This window comes from Tachypleus tridentatus, chromosome 2 (assembly GCF_004210375.1).
Source record: "Tachypleus tridentatus isolate NWPU-2018 chromosome 2, ASM421037v1, whole genome shotgun sequence".
In the NCBI taxonomy this organism is placed as follows: domain Eukaryota; kingdom Metazoa; phylum Arthropoda; class Merostomata; order Xiphosura; family Limulidae; genus Tachypleus; species Tachypleus tridentatus.
In genome coordinates, this window is record NC_134826.1 from 152,804,593 (window position 1) to 152,825,080 (window position 20,488).

General features: G+C 32.7%; 1 protein-coding gene across 1 annotated transcript in view; it reads right to left on the reverse strand.

The window, feature by feature from the left end:
- LOC143245650 (bridge-like lipid transfer protein family member 1) overlaps nt 1-20,488 on the reverse strand; it is a 252,531-nt gene that overhangs the window by 131,619 nt on the left and 100,424 nt on the right. Inside the window, 10 exon segments of the mRNA XM_076491999.1 lie at nt 2,105-2,268; nt 2,310-2,507; nt 4,584-4,878; nt 9,679-9,789; nt 11,071-11,641; nt 11,697-12,397; nt 12,503-12,945; nt 13,699-13,941; nt 18,956-19,150; nt 19,587-19,739. Of these exon segments, the coding sequence (XP_076348114.1) occupies nt 2,105-2,268; nt 2,310-2,507; nt 4,584-4,878; nt 9,679-9,789; nt 11,071-11,641; nt 11,697-12,397; nt 12,503-12,945; nt 13,699-13,941; nt 18,956-19,150; nt 19,587-19,739 (3,074 nt within the window).

Here is a 20,488-nt window from a genome sequence, read left to right on the forward strand (position 1 = left end):
AAAAGGAAGTGAGTCACTTTCTTAACCAAGGTTATACTTTACACCTACCTACATGCATAAGCATGAAAACTTTAGGTGAGATTTAAATGTTCAATTAGTGAAATAAAGAAGACAAAAAACACCTATTATGACTATGTACTACTTTATTCTGTTTATAGAAAGGCTCAAAATAGCTCAAAAGACGATTAAAAACATGTGGAGCAACAGACTTTTCAGAAACGATTCTCACTTCAGCTAACATTCATATAACATGAAACCCTATTTTCAGAAAGAGACATGATGGGCTGGAATAAGCAGCTGTAGATGTATTTACACTACACAAAATGGCACCAGTAACATCAATCACATCCAATGAGCCTTTTTTGTTTCACCATATGTTAGTACAACAGACTCTAGAGTATTTGTATTATAACACCCACCATACTGTACTAGTTTATGCATTATTGGAGTGGCCTAGTGATTCTTGACTTCAGTTCAATTGGACAGGAGGCTCTCAAGATACACAACACATTCTCAACCAGTGACCCTGAGAAAGATGTATTGCAAACAGCTGCTGAAGAGCAGTAGCTGAAAAAACCTGTTTATAATGACCATACAACACCATGAACTGTAAGAGCAGTAGCTGAGAAAAACCTGTTTATAATGACCATACAACACCATGAACTGTAAGAGCAGTAGCTGAGAAAAACCTGTTTATAATGACCATACAACATCATGAACTGTAAGAGCAGTAGCTGAGAAAAACCTGTTTATAATGACCATACAACACCATGAACTGTAAGAGCAGTAGCTGAGAAAAACCTGTTTATAATGACCATACAACACCATGAACTGTAAGAGCAGTAGCTGAGAAAAACCTGTTTATAATGACCATACAACATCATGAACTGTAAGAGCAGTAGCTGAGAAAAACCTGTTTATAATGACCATACAACACCATGAACTGTAAATAAACAAATCACTCAACAAATACTTTTTCACAAGTTCTGAATGAGCAAACATTACTTGTTTTTTATCCCACATAACAAATCACCAGATATCCATTTTGCATAAGAAATGAACTAATTAGATGATTGATATTATTAAATAAAAGTTGTTTTTGTGCCATTGTGGTTAAAGTTTTATAACTTCCAATTAAACTTTAATCATTTCTGAAGAGAACTACTGATATTTTTCTTCTTCCAGTGGAAATACTTAAAGTGCATGAAACTTATTATAAACTTTTGAAACATTACCTAGTTTCAGCTTGAAAAAATCCATACAATTTAATTTTATATTTCCAAAAGTGTTTAGCTTGTGAAATTTGTAAAATTTTGTTGAGAGAAACACCATTATGAAAGTATCTCTTTTGTCATAATATTTTCTTTTTTTAATTGCTGATCAGAAACTTCCATTTTTATATACATTTAGTACCAACATGATTTATGTAATTTAACCTCTTTAATTTGATAGTTTATTTTCTTGAGAAACAGTTATAACATCCAGGTGTTCATCTTAAAATCAAACAGCAAAAATTTATTTTTCCACAAATAATATTGTGATCAGGAAAAATATTCACACAGAATCATAATAGATGAAATTTTCTTAGAGTAGTCCAACATATTAAAATGATTTATTTATTGTCCTTTTACTTACATACATACACATAGACAGTTGTTTTGTAAACAACATAATAACAAGATTTAAAGTTCTACATTTAACAGCCTAAAATTTCTATTTACCTTTTCCTGATTGTCTTACAATTTTCTACTTTGTAGATTATGTTTCGAACTTCCAGCAGAGATACAAAATAAGACAAACATATTCTACTTTACTTACCTAGTAAAGTCTATTTTCTATTAATATTAGGCATACGAGGAGGGGCAGCAAAGTTGAATAAAACTGATTTCAGTTCCACAATGAAGGAAGACGCATCACCTATCAATTCAGGAAGATTCAAGTCCTTCCCGCCATCACTGCTACTTGAAGAGCTGCCACACTCTGAAACACACGATGGAAAACTGAATCCAGTATCACTTGAGCCACTAGAGGGATTTGACTTGCGAGTGTCTTTAGGCGGTGAGGTTTCCCCTGCTTGCGTGGATTTCCCTGGTTCCTCACTCACTTTTCATTTGGCTGTTGATTTTCAATTTCTTGAGGTTCAAAACCAGCTCGCTTGACACATTTCACATTTATATCCTCTAACCTGCATTCAAACATTATAAATCCCACCCATTCCTCTTTCTCCGCTTTGACCAAAGTCAAAAGAATCTTCATCATCATCTTCCACTTCATCAGTTGGAGTCATTCTCTCAAACGTGAAAACTCACTTTGCTCATATAGGAAGGTATCACTGTCAACACAGCATCCTTCAAGATGGTACTGTTGTTCTTCAAACGGCGAAGCTGTATGTGGATTGAGTCAATGGATGCAAGAACAATATTTTCTACTTCTTGGGTTTCACTGGTTTCTAAGGTAAGTGATTCCACAGGTAAAGTGACACTCCTTGCTTTCTTAAGAGATGCGATCTATAGGTTTTGGAAGAAGCACTGATTCCAAAGTGTGGTCCGAAAATGTCTGTATTTTTCTCCTCATTGCACGACCATTATACAATTGTAGAAGAAGGTTGTTCAAACGAACAGCCAGTAGTGACACCACGTTAAATCCTTCAGGTTGTCCAAAGCTGAGAATGATATTATTTCTTCCACAATGGAAGCCTGCATTATACTCATGTTAACCTGTATAGAAGAAATAAATAAGACATCTATTTGCTCAATAGTTGCTTTAATATAAAACACAAGACAAGAAACATAATTCTATCACAGTGTATTTTACCAATAACTGTCTCGACATAAGACAAGAAACATAATTCTACCATAGTATGTTTGATCAGAATGTGCTTTAATCAACACATTAGACAACAAACATATCTCTGTCACAGTGTATTTTACCAATAACTGTCTCGACATAAGACAAGAAACATAATTCTACCATAGTATGTTTGATCAAAATCTGCTTTAAACCAATATGATTAGTGCCAACACAATCCTCAGCCATAATTTACATATTTCAGAGAAACTGTCACTCAGAACTACATGTATTGCATAATATCTGAGGTTTTCGCGCGGTATACAAATACTAAGTTAGTCAGTTTAAGCCTAGCCTTACATCTTTTATATTTAGCTGTTAAGACAAACTACTTGTAACTTAACTTGATCAAAACATACAATACAATAACACATTAAGATTTCACTGAATTTTAGTTGTTGTCCACTGTTGTATTCTTTAACGACAGATACATGTATAGGTTGTGTTATGGTGTTACCCATTGTTCTCTTACAAACAGATAAGTAATAATTATTGATGATGAGAAAGCCACTTGAAATAAAAATGTATCTCAAAATGGCTGGTATGGGTATTAGCACTTTTATTGATAAGGAGAGAACAATGTTTTGACCTTCCTAGGTCATCTTCAGGTTAACAAAGAGAGTTTGCAACTGACTATTGTCAGACACATCTTAGGGGTGAGAGTATAAACAGGTACAGGATTGTATGGGATGTTGCAGTTGGATGTTAGGTTATTAACTAGTATAGGTATAAAGATGTTCCTTTATATTGGTTTAATTTTGGTTTTAGTTTCTATATAAGTAGGGCTTCTTTAATTTTGTGCTTGTTTATATTTGTTTCCATACTTAGTATCTGGGTGTTTTCTATGGTTATGTTGTGTTTATTTGATTTGCAGTGTTCAAAAAATGTGTGAAGATGTTTTTTTTTGTTCTTTGAATCTAGTTTCCATTTTCTGTTTGTTTCTCAATATAGAAGTTGTGGCAGTTGTTGCTGTGTTTGTCAGCATAGTTTTCATGTAACATGAGCTTTAGTTTTGTACCTGGTTCTTGAAAAACTTTGGTCTTTACTGAAATGTTGTGTTTTGTTATAAGTTATTTTCAGATGTTGGTTATTTTTCACTGATGTCAGGAACACAAGGTATACAGCAGTGTAAGGTTTTGTAGTTTGTTGTATCTTGGGATTTATTGTTGTTGATTGTTGTTGGTCTAGGTTTGACTTGTTTTTCACGGTTTTGAGGACATTTGTTAATGTTGATGAAATGTTGTTTTATTTTGTTGGTTTCATCATTAAGTTTATCAGGTGAACATAGTTTTGTGGCTGTGTTTATTTGGTTTCTTAATATATTGAGTTTTTGTTTTATTTCATATGCTGAGTCCCAGGGAATGTGTAATCCAGTATGGGTAATTTTTCTGTGTATTTCTGTTTTAAATTGTGTATCAGTTCTAGTGATCTTGAGGTTAAGAAATGCTATATGGTTAGGTTTTTCCTGTTCACAGGTGAACTTAATGTTGGGGTGTATCAAGTTAACGTGATTGAAAAAAACTGAGTGTGTGTTCTGTAGATGTGAATCCAGTAATTGTATCATCAACATACCTGCACCAGTATAGTGGTGGGTGTAAGGCTGAATTGATCACTTGAGATTCAATCTATGTCATAAAAATGAATCTAGTGACCTGGTATCCAGGATTTGTCAAGCGTCCTGGACTAGTACTTTTAAATTGGTCATAAATACATAAAATACAGGTGTCTATACTTGCCTCTGAAACCTGCACAAAAATGTGAAGCCGTTCTACTTTAGTCTCTTCATAGTTGTTACCACCTAAAGAACCACTAGGACTAGCAGCAAGAGATATCTTTGGGTTCTTAGATTCTTTCTGTAACTTGTCGCCAGCTTGTTTTTCAGCTTCAGCTCTCAGCTGTCCAAGATATAACACTTTTTCCTTTTTCAGTTGGTTCAGTTTTTCTACATGGTGAGAACAAGCTGTATGCAAGTGATTCAAGACAGTCAGGGGATGAAGTCCAGCCAGCGTAGGGCCGATGGCATCGACAAAGCTGAAAAGTAATTGCAAAATAGTTTTTAATGATTAAAACCTACTTAAATAAAACACATGAATAAAACAACCTCTTATCTGAAAATGAAACATGAATAAAACAGTTTGATGAACATAACTACATTGCAAACAAGTGGAAAAGAACTACTTTTCAGTTAACTATCTTGATATATATGTAGTAACCTTAAAGCACTATTTTTTTGTCAAGTGGAAAAAACTACTTTTCAGCGAATTATCTTGATAGATATGCAGTAACTTTAAAGCACTACTATTTTGTCTAACATTCTCATGTACAGACTGTTACCAGTAGTTTTTGCATTGGCACTGTTTGATTTGTTGCAGATTCCTACTGCCAGTTTGTGTTAGCACTGTTTATATATATATATATATAGTACAAGTAGATTTCTGTAAGCACTGCTTCAATCTTTACATACAGATATTTACTACTACTTTTCGTTAGTATTGTCTAAATCTTTATATTTATGTTGTTTGAGTCTACATATATATATTGTCAATGCAAGTTCCTGTGTTAACATTATTTGCAGCTTTATATTTAGATTGTTCACGCCAGTTTTTGTCTCGGCATTGTATGATTCTTTATGTATTGTTACTGACAGTTGCGCTATGTAACAAAATTTGTACTTTTTCTTGTTTCTGGGCAGAAAGTGTTATTTCCCAATTGCTTATGCCTAAAGTAAATGGAAAAGACCTATTTTTATTTAACTTTGCTTTTGTGACCTGGATAATGAAATTTTCAAATTTACCCATTTTCCAGAACATTCCAGGTAGATTTAGTGCTGAGTGGCTGATAAAAAATTTTCTCTAACTTATAAGAATTTTCAACTTTCTAGAATGTTGTAAAACTTATAAGAATTTTCTCGAACTTTCCATAGCAATAAATATACAGGGGCTCACCCCTCACCACTTCAGTTTAGCTCTAGCTGCCTAAGTGAACAAATAGACCCATCTGATTTTATTAGAGATGGCATCAAGAAGCTGCAAGCATTCCCCAGACACATTCTGCAATGTATTTGGCGAATTTATCAAGACAAGAGCAAAAATGTACTCTGTAACAGAATCTGCTAAAATGTGTGAAGCCTACAAGGCATATTTCAGCATATCTGTTGGGTATCAAGACAAACCCAGGGCACCTCGTTTTACCTGCGAGCACTGCAAACAACTCTAGAAGGTAAGACAAACAATTTTTGCTTGCTTTAATAGTAAGATTTTATATTCTACAAACTTTAGACCTTTTAAAATTCAAATATATTTTGGTGCACCTCAAAGAGGAATACAACAGCATCAAGACCTTGCTAAAAGCCTTGAAGTATGATGAGTATGGCTGAGAGGTTATTAGAGACTTTAAAATAGTGGCATTCCTGATGGGTCTCCAAGGAGATTTTACCAATTTTCCTGTTATTTTTTGCCTCTGGGACAGCAGGGACACCACAGAGCACTACAACAGGAAGCACTGGCCACAATTGACCGAATTCTCTGTGGGGAGACACAATGTTAAGTGTGAGCCACTAATGGACCTCCAGAAGGTGTTGTTCTTACCATTGCACATAAAATTGGGTCTTATGAAACAATTTGTTACAGCTCTTGATAAGGAGTCTGCAGCCTTCAAGTACCTTCAAGACTTCTTCCCTAAGCTGGCTGAGACAAAGATCAAAGATGGTGTCTTCATTGGACCACAAATAAAGAAGATCCTGAGTGAACAGAATTCCCAAGAAGCTCAGCAGGAATGATATAAAGTTTGTGGAAGCTTTGTTGCACTGGTTCAGGGCTTGGGCAATCACAAGGCAAAATATTATGTGGAACTGGTTAAGACTCTGGTGAAGAACTAGAAAAATAATGGGCTGCAGGATGTCCCTGTAAGTCCATATCCTTGATGCTCATCTTGATAAATTGAAGGAGAACATGGGAGCATACTCAGAGAAGCAAGGGAAGCGTTTCCTTCAAGATATACTGGACTTTAAAGCTGCTACCAAGGAGCCGTATAACAAAAACATGATGGGAGACTATATTTGGGGCCTGATACTTGAAAGTGATTTACATTACAGTCACAAATCTCAAAAACCTACTGACTTCGAAACATTTTTGTTCATTTTTATATAATTTTAGTATAAATACATGTAAATCTTGATTCATATGTTGTTTTATTCAGACCTTATGTAAATGTAAATGTGCAAATTTGCCTGTTTTTACATAGAAAATAGGTTAATTTCTACATTTCATTATTCAGATCACAAAAGCAAAGTTTAAAGGGAATAATGGCCATTTTCTGTACTTTACAACATAAGCATATTAAGAAATAACACATACTATCCAGAAACAAAATTTGTGTTACATAGTGTTGTTAGTATTGTTACTAGAGTGTTGGAAAACTATTACTACTAGATTTATCAGTACTCTATTCTAGATTAGTATAGCATTCACAAACTACTGCTACTAGTTTCGTAATTAGTAAGGTGTTCAAAAGCTACTGCTACTAGATTCTTAATTAGTAATGTGTTCAGAAATTATTGCTAATAGATTCTAGGTTAGTTAGATGTTCAGAAGCTACTGCTACTATATTCTAGATTAGTTAGATGTTCAGAAACTACTGCTACTAGATTCTAGGTTAGTTAGATTTTCAGAAACTACTGCTATTATAATCTAGGATATTAAGGTGTTAAGAAACTACTGCTATTAGAATCTAGGATATTAAGGTGTTCAGAAACTACTGCTATTAGAATCTAGGATATTAAGGTGTTCAGAAACTACTGCTACTAGAATCTAGGTTAGTATAGTGTTCAGAAACTACTGTTACAAGATTGTAAATTAGAAAGGTGTTCAGAAACTACTGCAACTAGATTTTAGATTAGTATAGTGTTCAGAAACTACTGCTATTAGATTCAAGGTTAGTATAGTGTTCAGAAACTACTGCTACTAGATTCAAGGTTAGTATAGTGTTCAGAAACTACTGCTATTAGATTCAAGGTTGGTATAGTGTTCAGAAACTACTGCTACTAGATTCAAGGTTAGTATAGTGTTCAGAAACTACTGCAACTAGATCCTAAGTTAGTAGTAGTTCAGAAACTACTGCTACTAGACTCTGGGTTTGTATAATGTTCAGAAACTACTGCTACTAGACTCTGGGTTTGTATAATGTTCAGAAACTACTGATAGTAGATTCTAGATTGGTGAGGTGTTCAGAAACTACTGCTACTAGATTCTTGGTTAGTATAATGTTTAGAAACTACTGCTATTAGATTCTAGGTTGGTAGTGTTCAGAAACCACTGCTACTAGATTCTTGGTAGAATGTTTGAAACTACTGCTATTAGATTCTAAGTTAGTATAGTGTTAAGAAACTACTGCTACTAGACTCTAGGTTAGTATTGTGTTCAGAAACTACTGCTACTAGACTCTAGGTTAGTATTGTGTTCAGAAACTACTGCAACTAGATCCTATATTAGTAGTAGTTCAGAAACTACTGCTACTAGACTCTGGGTTAGTAAAATGTTCAGAAACTACTGATAGTAGATTCTAGATTGGTAAGGTGTTCAGAAACTACTGCTATTAGATTCTAGGTTATTAAGGTGTTTAGAAACTACTACTACTATATTGTAGATTAGTATGGTGTTCAGAAACCAATGCTACTAGATTCCATGTTAGTATAATGTTTGAAACCACTGCTACTAGATCCTATATTAGTAGTAGTTCAGAAACTACTGCTACTAGACTCTGGGTTAGTAAAATGTTCAGAAACTACTGATAGTAGATTCTAGATTGGTAAGGTGTTCAGAAACTACTGCTATTAGATTCTAGGTTATTAAGGTGTTTAGAAACTACTACTACTATATTATAGATTAGTATGGTGTTCAGAAACTAATGCTACTAGATTCCATGTTAGTATAATGTTTAGAAACTACTGCTACTAGATTCTAGGTCAGTATCATGTTCAAAACTACTGTTACTAAATTCTTAATTAGTGAGGTATTCAGAAACTACTGCTATAAGATTGTAGATTGCTAAGGTGTTCAGAAACTACAGCTACTAGGTTCAAGATTAGTATACTGTTCCAAAACTACTGCTACTAGATTCAAGATTAGTATACTGTTCAGAAAGCACTGCTACTAGATTCTAGGATAGTAAGGTGTTCAGAAACTTCTGCTACTAGATTGGAGATTAGTATAGTGTTCCAAAACTACTAATACTACTAGATTCTAGGTTAGTATAGTGTTTCAAAATTACTGCTACTAGATTCTAGGATAATACTGTGTTTAGAAACTAATATGAGATGCGGTGATAGTACAGTATTGAGATACTATTACAACTTGACTACGTTTTACTACATTGTGGAGAAACTACTGCTTATTATTAGATTCTTTAATCAATTATTCTCACATTAGACTTCAATAATTGGAATAACTGGAACAGTAATAATAGACACTAACTCCAATAAGATACTTGATTTTATGAGTCATAACACTAACTAAACTGACCAAATGTGACTTAATAGAGAAGAATAAAGTCAATATTTCATTGACTTGAATCAATACAATTGTTATTACAAATTGTAATAACAGAGACACTAATTTTAGCAACTCATTACTTTTGTGACATATCTTATCATAAGTTTGATTAACTGATTACTTTAAATGACACTATTCAATATGGAGTTACAGGTAATAACAATTCAAGCTTTGGAATATAAGAAAAGTGCTAAAGTTTTAGTTCTGAAAAGTTTAAGCTAAACCTACATTCTAAGAAGTGAAAAGCAGTGTTAAATGTAGTGGGCCCAGAAAGTCTACTTACTTTTTGAAGGTTTCAGCTTGTAGGGGTGAAACCATGATGTTAATATCACCACTCAACTTGATAACCATGGTGGTGTGCATTTGTTGTTCATTCCCAACGTTCTCTTCTCTCCTACAAGACAGACTGAGTTACACTATCTGACTTACATAATACTATAATAACTGATTCCTACATCACACACACTATTCATTCTTAATGATGCACAAAATACTGTGTCATAAGAATATTATAGTAATACCAGAGGTTAACTTTACTTCAATAACTATGAACAAATTATTATTCATGATTATAAAACACTGTGTCACAAGAACACTATAATAATACCAGTATGTTAACTATACTTCTACAACCATGAACAAATTATTATTAATGATTATAAAACACTGTGTCACAAGAACATTATGATAATGCCAGTAGGTTAACTTTACTCCTATAACTATGAACAAATTATTATTAATGATAATAAAATAATGTCACAAGAATATTATAGTAATACCAGAGGTTACTCTATAATCATGAACAAATTATTATTAATGATCATAAAACACTGTGTCACAAGAACACTATAACAATACCAGCAAGTTAACTTTACTCCTATAATTATTATTAATGATCATAAAACACTGTGTCACAAGAACAGTATAGTAATGCCAGAGGTTAACTTTACTCCTGTAACCATGAACAAATTATTATTAATGATCATAAAACACTGTGTCACAAGAATACTATAATAATACCAGTAGGTTAACTTTACTCCTATAACCATGAACAAATTATTATTAATGATCATAAAACACTGTGTCACAAGAACACTATAGTAATACCAGTAGGTTAACTTTACTCCTATAACCATGAACAAATTATTATTAATGATCATAAAACACTGTGTCACAAGAACACTCTAGTAATACCAGTAGGTTAACTTTACTCCTGTAACCATGAACAAATTATAGTTAATGATCATAAAACAGTGTCACAAGAACACTATAATAATACCAGAGGTTAACTTTACTCCTATAACCATGAACAATTATTATTAATGATCATAAAACACTGTGTCACAAGAACACTATAATAATACCAATAGATTAACTTTACTCCTATAATTATTATTCATGATTATAAAACACTGTCACAAGAACACTATAATAATACCAGTAGGTTAACTTTACTCCTATAACCATGAACAAATTATTATTAATGATCATAAAACACTGTCACAAGAATACGATAATAATACCAGTAGGTTAACTTTACTCCTATAATTATTATTAACGATCTGTAAAGAAAATTCTCACAAGAGAATAAGTCAGCAACAAATTAACAGGACAACTAATAAAGAATATTAACATTGATAAAGTATATTGACATTAGTGATACATATAGTTTTACTTACGTTTACTAGTTTTTCTTTCAAATTTTGAATGCAGAGATCCAGGAAAGAAGGCCTTGTCTTCTTTATTACCAAAATGTTGTTGATTCAAAGAGTGGTTTCTTGCATATCGACCAGATCGATTCTTGTCAATCATGTGTATCGCAGTAAAACCTTTCACTAGTGGAGTAAATTTTGGTTTCCAGCGTGTCGTGGAGCGTAGAAATAGGTAGTGTCTGTTTGGGCCAGCCTCAGTTATTCCAGGCTGTTGAGTTAGATGAGGCAAAGGGGGGGGTTCCTGCCAATTGAGGCACTTTAGTTGTGTCATGTAAGCAGTGTAGCATGACATCAATAGGGGAGACTCTACAATGGGTTTATCCATTTGGTTGTGAAGGTTTACTAGAGCGATATCTTCTTGTGATGAAACTGCTGAGATGAATGATGAGCTAGATACAACAGAGTGAGAGTCAGGAGAGTCGTGCTGGGTGCTACTAGATGAAGAAGTACGACTACCTTCTCGAGTCGTGCAACCCTCCTCCCCGTGAAATGAAGAACACTTTTCTTCAAGCTTTTGTAATTTTCCATTATTTCCTGAAGGTGGAATGTCTTTTCTTTATGAGTGGCATATCCACAGCTAACGTATCACCAATTGTTCCTGAGGTTTCACTGTCTTCATCGGCCGAATAAAACATATCCAACGACTGAGCTGAATCTGTCGAAACTGCTCTTTTAACCACTTTTGGACTCCGATCTCTAGTTGTAAAACTGCTTGCTCGTTTTTTCCTATCTGCAGCTGATTGTACACTGGGCCAACCATTTAGAGAAATTCTTGAATTGTGTTTATGGGAGGTTATGTTAGAATTTAAATTTTCACCTTTATCTCTGTCTTCTAGGAAATGTTTTTCACTTTCACTGTGTGAACTTCCTTTTCTGCTAATGGAAACATCTGAGGTGTCATTATTACTGTTGGAGCCTGGCACAGATAAGAATAATGGACTTCCATGAGACAAAAAACTTGAAGTTTTCATTAAGGAGGAACGAGTAGGGCTACTGAACTGACGCACAAATCGTTTAGATGGGCATTGTCCAGCTCCTCCATGAGGTTGCATTGATATAACATTGCCTCGCTTTCCTCTCTTAGAATCAAGAGAAGATGGTATCCAGGCATTCTTGGACACCTCAGGTAAGTCTTCGTGTTGGCTTCTTGTTTTGGAGATTGTTTCTTTAGTAGTTCTCCTTGAAAAACCTTCATGTGATTTAGATGTCATCTGGCTTCGAAATCCACTGAAAAACATGCAACATTTATCCGATGGTTCAGGACTGCTTCTAGAAGTTTCTCCAGAAGAACTATCAGAGATATCAAATATAAATTCTCCTTTATTTAAAAGGCTTTGACCAAAACCATAATCATCATTGGATAAGATATGAAATCTAGCAAAACAGAGTCACTACCAGTGGTAATGCGTTTTATGGGGTTGGAAGAAAATCTGACCATTTCTGTTTTTACCAAAGAAAGCACATCCACCCACACAACCACACTTCCCTTCCACTGATTGTGGAGCAACAACTTCCTCTGGAGGCCACAAAAACCAAAGATGTTTCAGTTTTTGGTCATGAATTTTCAAAAATGTATCTTGTACACAAGTCATGTATTCAGGAGATGATGACATAATAGAATCAAGAAACACAGGTCCAAGACTTACAGCCCCAACCTCAAGCCAGATGTCTGGATGAAGAGTCTGAGACTGACTAGTTGCACTTGAAGATGATGATCCTGCAGAGAGTGAAGAAATTAAAGCATACTGACGCACACAGATGTGCTGAATCAAAGCTGACAGACCAGAACTAGTGAGACCACCATGAAGATTACATGTTGCTAATCGAATTGGGAAAAACTGAAAAAATAATAACAGAAAACTGTTTAATGATTGAGGTAAATATTTTATACACTACCATAAAACAGAAGAAAAAACATACAACTTTATTAATTATAATCTAAAGATTTTTGAAAAACTAACTTCCTGAAAATTTAGCATAACAAACAAATTTAACTTCAGTAGTAGATCTTGTTGGCTATGAATTTGATTTTTAATGAGTAAAGCTTTAACAACCATTTCAGCTCTCAATACAGTACTTATTAGGTGTCAAGCATAGACATAACAGATGTTTCTAAGTTATAACTAGTGATGTATTGAGTGTCAAAGTGTGGAATTTGCTCTCAGGGTAAGATAAGTAATTTTAGAAGGTATGGTGTTGCACCATGAATAAACAACATTATAAGGTGAACTTTGTCAGTAGTCATGTCTAATTAAAAATATATGGTGTATTTTACTTGTTTTGCACATTTGATGAATCAATCATTTTAAATAAAAGAGACCAATGTTTTACACAACATAATTTGTTTATATGGAATTAAATAAAAAGACTAGAAGAGAAAATATAAAACAAGATGATGCTTTATAAAATTAAAAAATATTACAGTGACTACTAAAATTTAAGTTCAGTGTTCATGCTGTCCATAAATACTTTGAAAACAGTTATGAATTATATTTAAATTGTATTTATGACTGTTCTACCATTCAAAGTAGACTAGTGATACAGCTAAGTATTACAAATAGTTTAACTTGGGATTGGTTCAGATTTTTTACCTCCAAGTTTAAGGCTGTTCCTGACTCCACTATGCACACTTCAATAGCATCTACTGACAAACGGGTCATCCTGTACTTTGCATCTTCTGGATTCAGACAAGGCTGTGAGGGTGTTGACTCTGGACACTGGAACTGAAGAAGGTCATGCTGACAATAATGATATGGAGTAGGCAGTTGAAGGTCTCCATCAATATGCTTAAACTGAAGCACAAACGTTTCTAAACCCACAACAATATGGTAAAGCTGAAACAGATATAAAAGCATCTATACTCTTCTATTTCATAGATTCCAACATAAAAAGAAAGGAACAAAGTCTCAACTTACCTTTCATGTGTTTTACAAATGATTCCAACATAGGAAGGAGGGAACAATGTCTCAACTTACCTATCATACGTTTTACAAATGATTCCAAAATAAGAAGAAAGGAACAAAGTCTCAACTTACCTATCTTACGTTTTATAAATTATTCCAACACATTAAGAAAGTAAAATTCTCAACTTACCTATCATGTGTTTTACAAATGATTCCAACATAAGAAGAAAGGAACAAAGTCTCAACTTACCTATCATAAGTTTTACAAATGATTCCAACATAACAAGAAAGGAACAAAGTCTCAACTTACCTATCCTACATTTTACAAATGATTCCAACATAGGAAGAAAGGAACAAAGTCTCAACTTACCTATCATACGTTTTACAAATGATTCCAACATAAGAAGAAAGGAACAAAGTCTCAAATTACCTATCATACGTTTCACAAATGATTCCAAAATAAGAAGAAAGGAACAAAGTCTCAACTTACCTATCATACGTTTTACAAATGATTCCAACATAAGAAAAAAAAGAACAAAATCTCAACTTACCTATCATACGTTTTACAAATGATTCCAACATAGGAAGGAAGGAACAAAGTCTCAACTTACCTATCATACGTTTTACAAATGATTCCAACATAAGAAAAAAGGAACAAAGTCTCAACTTACCTATCATACGTTTTACAAATGATTCCAACATAAGAAAAAAGGAACAAAGTCTCAACTTACCTATCATACGTTTTACAAATGATTCCAACATGGGAAGGAAGAAACAAAGTCTCAACTTACCTATCATACGTTTTACAAATTATTCCAACACATTAATAAGGGAACAAAGTCTCAACTTACCTATCATGTGTTTTACAAATGATTCCAACATAGGAAGAAAGAAACAAAGTCTTAACTTACCTATCATATGTTTTACACATGATTCCAACACAGGAAGAAAGGAACAAAGTCTCAACTTACCTATCATACATTTTACAAATGATTCCAACATAGTAAGAAAGGAACAAAGTCTCAACTTACCTATCATACATTTCACAAATGATTCCAACAGAAGGAAGAAGAGAACAAAGTCTCAACTTACCTATCATGTGTTTTACAAATTATTCAAACATAAGAAGAAGAAACAAAGTCTCAACTTACCTATCATACGTTTTACAAATGATTCCAAAATAAGAAGAAAGGAACAAAGTCTCAACTTACTATCATACGTTTTACAAATGATTCCAACACAGGAAGAAGGGAACAAAGTCTCAACTTATCTATCATACATTTTACAAATGATTCCAACATAAGAAGAAAAAAACAAAGTCTCAACTTACCTATCATATGTTTTACAAATGATTCCAACGTAGGAAGAAAGGAACAAAGTCTCAACTTACCTATCATACGTTTTATAAATTATTCCAACACATTAAGAAAGTAAAAGTCTCAACTTACCTATCATGTGTTTTACAAATGATTCCAACATAGGAAGAAGGAACAAAGTTTCAACTTACCTATCATAAGTTTACAAATGATTCCAACATAACAAGAAGGAACAAAGTCTCAACTTACCTATCATACATTTTACAAATGATTCCAACATAGGGAAGAAAGGAACAAAGTCTCAACTTATCTATCATTGTTTGCACAAATGATTCCAACATAAGAAGAAAGGAACAAAGTCAAATTACCTATCATACATTTCACAAATGATTCCAAAATAAGAAGAAAGGAACAAAGTCTCAACTTACCTTTCATGTGTTTTACAAATGATTCCAACATAGGAAGAAGGAACAACGTCTCAACTTACCTATCATAGATTTTTACAAATGATTCCAAAATAAGAAGAAAGGAACAAAGTCTCAACTAACCTATCATACGTTTTATAAAATTATTCCAACACATTAAGAAAGGAAAAAAAGTCTCAACTTACCTATCATGTGTTTTACAAATGATTCCAACATAGGAAGAAAGAACAAAGTCTCAACTTACCTATCATAAGTTTTACAAATGATTCCAACATAACAAGAAAGGAACAAAGTCTCAACTTTACCTATCCTACATTTTACAAATGATTCCAACATAGGAAGAAAGGAACAAAGTCTCAACTTACCTATCATAATACGTTTTACAAATGATTCCAACATAAGAAGAAAAGGAACAAAGTCTCAAATTACCTATCATACGTTTCACAAATGATTCCAAAATAAGAAGAAAGAAACAAAGTCTCAACTTACCTATCATTCATTTTACAAATGATTCCAGCGTAGGAAAGAAGGAACAAAGTCTCAACTTACCTATCATACGTTTTACAAGTTCCAACATTAGGAAGAAAGGAACAAAATCTCAACACTACCTATCATACGTTTTACAAATGATTCCAACACAGGAAGAAAGAAAGGAACAAGTCTCAACTTATCTATCATACATTTTACAAATGATTTCAACATTAGAAGAAAGGAACAAAGTCTCAACTTACCTATCATATGTTTTACAAATGATTCAACATGGGAAGAAAGAACAAAGTCTCAACTTACCTATCATACATTTTACAAATGATTCCAACATGGGAAGAAGGAAACAAAGTCTCAACTTACCTATCATTCGTTTTTTACAAATGATTCCAACATGGGAAGAAGGAAACAAAGTCTCAACTTACCTTACCTATCATACGTTTTACAAATGATTCCAACATGGGAAGAAGGAAACAAAGTCTCAACTTACCAATCATGTGTGCTCTACAATTAAATAACAAAACATGATATATTTTCAATGTATTATAGAAGTAGGAACTAGAATAATGTATATCATTAATATTTACTACAAGTATTATAGAAGTAGGAACTAGAATAATGTACATCATTAATATTTACTACAAGTATTATAGAAGTAGGAACTAGAATAATGTACATCATTAATATTTATTACAAGTATTACACAAGTAAGAAGTGTGGAACAAACATTTGATAGTTTGTATTATCAAGTAAAAGTTGCTCATAAGATAACAGAATTGTTTTCTAATATACAATGACAGCAAGAAATATATGAGACAAAGAAAATACAAATTAATCACTGTTTGTAAAAAAGTTGTAATAAACAAATTTAAAATAAAATACAAATTAATCACTGTTTGTAAAAGTGTTGTAATAAACAAATTTAAAATAAAATACAAATTAATCACTGTTTGTAAAAGTGTTGTAATAAACAAATTTAAAATAAAATACAAATTAATCACTGTTTGTAAAAGTGTTGTAATAAACAAATTTAAAATAAAATACAAATTAATCACTGTTTGCAAAAGTGTTGTAATAAACAAATTTAAAATAAAATACAAATAATCTAAGTACTTTAAAGAAAACAAAACTGTATGAAGAATGAGTGTATTTTGAAGGCTTTACTGCACTTAGAGTGTATTAGTCTTAAATACAAACAGTTACCTGATACTTTCAATAACAAATAGTACCAGAAATAACACGTAAGACAGGTGTATTGATTTGTTGTAAGTTGAACAAGTAAGATAGGAATGAACCAGTTGTAAAATTAAATGTTCCTTCAAAAACATTAAGAGAACAGCTTGTCACATGTGGAAAACTATAGTGTTGAAAGATGTTAAGTTAGGAGTGAATTATATAGATAAGGTCTACATAAGTAATATAAACTATATATAAGCTGTACTAATACCTTAAGACTGTTCATACTGAACTATATAAAGAGAGATAAACACAGAATCATCAACAGTGGTACTTTAAAATATTAACCATGAACAACACTTCTCCAATGATGACAACAAAAACAACACCTGTTTGAAAATGATAAAGTTATAATTAAATTCTTTCTATATCACTCTAATCAGAGTTGGTTCCAAAGAACATGGAAGTATCTGTACTGCACATGACAGTCTTACAGCAACCATATGTAGACAAACTAAGGTAAGTATGTGGAAGTATCTGTACTGCACATGACAGTCTTACAGCAGCCATATGTAGACAACTAAGGTAAGTATGTGGAAGTATCTGTACTGCACATGAGAGTCTTACAGCAGCCATATGTAGACAACTAAGGTAAGTATGTGGAAGTATCTGTACTGCACATGACAGTCTTACAGCAGCCATATGTAGACAAACTAAGGTAAGTATGTGGAAGTATCTGTACTGCACATGACAGTCTCACAGCAGCCATACACACACAGACTAAAGTAGGAATGTGGAAGTATCTTTGCTCGATGTGACACACAAACATAAATAAAGCAGCACACAATATACATTACGAACTGTAGATAGTTCCTGTGATATGATCTTATTACAGACAGTTATAAGCCATACAACTAAATATGATTTCCAGAGAGCTTTGAATTATTCTGAATTAAATGTCTATAAAAGTTCAAAATTCTGCAAGTATGAAACATATTTGGAAACCATCCTATATCCAACAGTTAATTATTTATTTAACTTCATAAAATATTTTTAATAAACAAAAAATTGAAAGATAAAATGTGAAAGTCTTTATACCTGAGGTAGGGTAAGTCTGCCTGTTATATCTCCTACTTGAACCTCCACTAACCAAGCATATTCTAGAGTTTCACTGTCTAGAGGAGTCCCACATCAGAAAACATAGCATGGCCCCTACTACCTGTAAGAGAGACAAACTACTGGTCACATGTTGCATGTCAGAAAACTACATTTTCTCATTATAAAAGAACTATATGAAATTATTTCCCATGTTTTAATAGAATGTTTTTTTCAGTATACACAAGTTCATATAAAAACAGACAGTATTAAAAGGTTTTCTGCCACAATTTCTTTTAAGAAAGTGACAAGTTTACTGATCCCATAAAACACTAATGATATACAAAATAATAATCATTTAACAATAAATACTTTCATGACAATGTATGAGATTATGTTTTATTAAAGTATTATTTACAATTAAGTGACAAAAAACTCATATTACACCTGAAGTGCTGCCATTGTCAAATGTCCCTCTTTTAGATTTTGTTGACTTTCATGTCTTTCTACATTGTCGGCAGCAATAAGTACCAAAGGTGACAGCAATAGCTGTAGCTTTGTCTCTCGATAAGTTTTATGTATTTCAATTCCAAGACGCTCAAGATAGAGAGATGGGCAGGGAGGCTCATCTTTGGTACAATTCTGAAGAGACAAAACAGTTCAAACTTTATTAACCACCAAAGCATACAATAAGATTAATGTAAAAATGTTTTATTGCTATAGTGGATAATTTACTGTAACAGATAAAATAGTGTTCAGGTATCATTCACTTCCAGCTTTATTTCAAAATTTAAAATTAAGCAGCTACAAAAGCAATCTATATTCAGATCATTCCACTAAGACATACACTGATCATTCCCTTATGATGAAAAAAATATAATAAAACTCACAATTTCTATGTTTCAGATACTAAACTATGAGTTCAATAAAATATACATACATATAACAAGGGTTTACTTATGTGTAAAAGGGGTGAAATTTGTAAAACAAGTACAATATTAAAACTGTTTTAAATTCATGGACTATACAAATTACCTTCATCAAATGTCCTTGAATGTCATGAAGGGGTTATGGATACAGTGACCTCAAAAGGGCGATAGTTACGAATATCAAGTTCTTTTTTATAAGTTTCCCCATCACCTTCAGCAGTGCTGACCTCTGGTTTTTCCTGCTCTAACCCAGTCACTAAGTCAAAATCATGAAATTGCTGTGATTCTCCTAGATAGTTCTCCTAGAAATAAAACAGTGACAACTTCAACTTTGGAATTTTCTTGATATCAAAACAAGCTGCTATATATCTAAAGATAGTTTGGAAAATACATCCAAAGTGAATGGAGATCTCATTATTCTCATCTTTTATTAAAATAGGATAAAAACAAACAATTTCATCATTACATTTCTATAACACAGAAGGGTCGAGGTAGGTAGGTATTCAATGTTTATCAGCACAAGCTACAAGGCTATCTGCATCAGACAAGATGTGGTACAGTATAGGTATGGGGCAATTAAGGTAAAAGTAAAATATGTTAAATTAGGAACTGCCAGGAAGACTGAAGCAAAAGTACACCCTTGCTGTCAGTCACCTGAAGAGACCTTTACAGCCCTGGGTTCAGTTCAAAAGAAGAATAAAAACTAAAATGTGTAAAATTAAGATTTGCCAGGGAAGCATCAAGATTCAATTTTGCAGTCAGTCACCTGAAGTTAGCCTTTCTAGTCCCAGGTTAAAGTCAAAATAAAATGTGAAATGTGTAAAAAGAAATCATGTTGAAATACCAATAAAATGTGTAAAAAGAAATCATATTAAAACAATAAAATGTAACATGAAAAAAAATCACATTAAAACAATAAAATTGTAAGATAAATCATGTTAAAGCAATAAAATGTGTAAAATAAATCATATTAAAACAATAAAATGTGTAAAAGAAATCATAAAATTAAAACAATAAAAAATGTGTAAAAGAAACCATATTAAAACAATGT